Here is a 3382-nt window from a genome sequence, read left to right as displayed (position 1 = left end):
AACCCAAGAACGAAGCCTACACATTCAAGGACAACTGCGGCAGGAATTGAGGCCACGGGGTAATGTGAGTGGCAAGCGAGCTCATGTTCCAGTGTCAATCTCTGAGGCGAAAATGCCAAAGATTACACGACACTAAAATGGTCATCCACTCAGAATGTTGCAAGGGATCTCGAGCCACACCTAGTGATTAAAAAGGATGTGACACACTTCCAGATGATACTTCGAGAGACTTGCGCAATGAATTACTTCTCCTTTTGACATTTTGTCTCATTCTGTATCGCTCCATGGTTTGGCGACAAAACCCATTGACCCGTGTTATAATGTATGTTGCTACAATTTCCACATATATAACTTCCTGGGCATCATAGTCGGCTATAGATTTACATGCTACTGAAAAAAAAATCGCTGTCATAGCCTCATCAGAACATGCCTGATCCACCATCGATTGAACATCTACATGTTGGACAAAATCATCTGATGTGTTATTCCTTATCATGATTTCACATTTCATGAAAAGAGGGGTAAGTTGTGGCACAGCAGACAGAAGGCCACCACGTTGCTTGGCTAAAATTAGCCTTGAGGTTATTGCCACAGCTTCGTCTCTTATCAACTTGTTAATTACATCAAGTTTGATTGTCTTTTCCTTGCTGTCGCTCAAACGAAAAGCTTTTTGTTTCAAACGGTGTAGAACAAAACCAGCTATGTAGGCAACAATCTCGCCTTCCTCCTCAGTGATAGCTAGTGGCCTGGAGGATGTTGGGGTCCGCCGCACCTGCAAGTTTAATAACTAGTATTTGTATGTTAGATAATAAGACATTTCTAAACAGAACTGACCGACTTTGAAAACATTGCATGTCTATACCACATTGTACGATAACAATTTTTAAAATAACCTCTTGGTTGGATGCAACTAGTCTTTGCATAGCTCTTCGTGAAAATGTTGCAAAAAGCTGGCTCGGTAATTTAGTTGCTCTGATGTTTTCAATCAAATGCTTGTGGTATAATTCCCACACATTCTCCATGGATTTGCTGACAAGGCATTTTCTGCCTTGGAGACAAGCATTTATCCATGCCATTTCGTTCAGCAGACCTGCATGTAAATGGAAGAGGAATGTAAACCTGAAAACTATATAAACAAATTATTAGTGATATGAAAAGGCAGCAATTGTGATAGTATAATTGTTATTTCATTAACTATTATAAAAATCCTGACGAATAAAATTACTTTCGCAGCTTGTTTTGGCCAATAGTTGCTTGTCGCACCCAGGAAATAGTGGATCTCTAATTAGTGTCTCCACTACCTCTGCCATCATTTCTTCTGTCAATTCCTGAAGGTCATGTTAATTGTCTTAGTTAAGTCTTGTAAACTAATAATTTATATATGTTAATTCTGGGATGCAGGCTTTATTTTGTACATACATGTTTATTTTTAGATTAGGACAAAATTGAATTTCTTCCCGACGTTACAGACAGGAAAAATTAATAATGCTATCCAAAGGTGATGCCTACCACTACACCAATTACTTCAGTTGGATGCGGTTGATCATCTAATATTTTCGTCATTCTATCATACCAATCACACTCCTGTAATTAGCAATGTAAATAATGTTAGAATTGTCGAGTTAATGTTGCATATAGATAAGAATCTGAACATGACGATAACGTTTATTTTTGTATGTAACGTTATTTGTGACTCAGAAAGACTAACTAATATTCAATTAATTGGTTGGAAACAAATATGTAAATATGTAAACAAGCAAGTAAATAAAGACAGGAAGAGCGTAGAGACTAAAGATTATGTACATACAGTGACACGCCACAGAGAGTAATGTCGGCCAATGTCATGAGTATGCATAGATAGTTTATAACCTACAAGTACAAGCGACGCGCTATATCGTACTATTTACCTCTACTTCTTCAAATCTTGCAACCTCACTCACTTCCATTTTAAGTGCACCGGCAATAAAAGTTATGTTAATGTAAATTTGGATTTATTTATTTGATAAACTGTTATGTCGAGCTCGAGTGAAGACTGTCTGTAGTGTATGCTATATGATGCTCTCTATGGACGCACGCACAGGGGTAGTGGATGTATACGCGCTGTTGTGGTATCTCATCACCGGTAAACTCTGAACGCTGATTATGATTTGGTAGCCATATTTCAAGTGCTTTATTTCTCATATCACTCCGCTGTTTCTTCTGTACTTCTGTTTCATTACCCGCTGCGTGATCTGGCACCTTGTCTTGCTCCCCTTCGTTCTGTACTCTCTGTTTTATTTGGTTCTGCCAGGAAAGGCATCTGCGGGATGTCTTTCAAATGTACTCTATTCCTCCTAAGCTGGGTGCCATTTGGTGTGGTGACAACATAAGACCGTGCCTGGGGTTCGTCANTTACATGACATATGCTAAATAAGCAAACACGCGCTGTTTTTGAACCAATCAGGAGGCAGGATGAACCAATCAGAAGGCGCTAAATTCTTCGACTGGATATGTCGACTGGGAAAAAGAAACGAGCAGACCGGCCAATGAGTGAGCAGGTCACAGCAACTGTGATAAGGTCGTCCAATCAGCGAGCAGGCTTTTGCCTGACGTCATTTCTCAAGTTATTCAAGTTGAATATATAACTGCAATTAGTGCACGCTTCTGCCAAAGCCATTAACTAGATTGTTTCCATTCATCAGGTATTCGCCTGGGGCGAAGTTTTGCCGTATTTACTTCTGTACGCTCGATTGCTCGCCGCTAATCCGATTCCCCGCCATAAGTCAAACACCGTTTTCGGTCGATCGATAACGAGGCTTGCGAACCGCTGGCGCGGCGCTCGCTTACAGGCGTTAGTGTAGCCGTGCGGAACATAACGACTGTATTATACAGGTTAGCTACACCGGCGCAGTAAGGTACTTGTGTTTACACACTAACTTGTGTAAACAAGTAACTTAATTATGTTTACACCACTTTAAGGTGGTTGTCGTAGTGCCCAACCGCCTGTTACTAGACATGTTACGATCTTGTAGCGCCATCTGCCGACACGAATCAACGCCGAAAGTTATTTTCGAGTGGAATGTTCGAACCTGTATATTTGCACGTAGTAAACGCATGTGTAACATCCTCTCTCGAAACTGAAGCGATGGCAATATATATATATATAAGATATATATATATATATAAGATATGCGGCGTCGATAGCAGCCGGATACACTATACAATATCGGAGAAATAATATTTCTTCGACATAATATGTAATACTAGGCATGGTACAACACAACAAATAGCCTACATTACAGAGAAAATTGGGGAGACTGTGTGTGTTATAATTATCGAAGTGAAATCGTGATTAAATCCCCACCGCCGCCATTTCCCTCGTCATTCTAGCTCTTTCCATTCA

The 3382-nt window shown here is 40.2% G+C and overlaps 1 protein-coding gene across 1 annotated transcript; it reads right to left on the bottom strand.

Moving 5' to 3' along the window:
• Positions 1–6: 6 nt before the first annotated feature.
• On the bottom strand, positions 7–2039 carry LOC106818934. The gene is made up of 5 exons (XM_014823602.1): positions 1908–2039; positions 1510–1584; positions 1226–1328; positions 894–1090; positions 7–772 (listed from the first exon to the last, which is right to left on the bottom strand). Exons 1-5 carry the CDS (start codon positions 1944–1946, stop codon positions 188–190), a joined length of 999 nt encoding a protein of 332 aa, XP_014679088.1. The 5' UTR covers positions 1947–2039; the 3' UTR covers positions 7–187.
• Positions 2040–3382: the final 1343 nt, after the last annotated feature.

The sequence above is a fragment of the Priapulus caudatus genome, unplaced genomic scaffold (genome assembly GCF_000485595.1).
Source record: "Priapulus caudatus unplaced genomic scaffold, Priapulus_caudatus-5.0.1 Scaffold2670, whole genome shotgun sequence".
In the NCBI taxonomy this organism is placed as follows: domain Eukaryota; kingdom Metazoa; phylum Priapulida; class Priapulimorpha; order Priapulimorphida; family Priapulidae; genus Priapulus; species Priapulus caudatus.
This window is presented reverse-complemented; position numbering and strand designations above follow the sequence as displayed.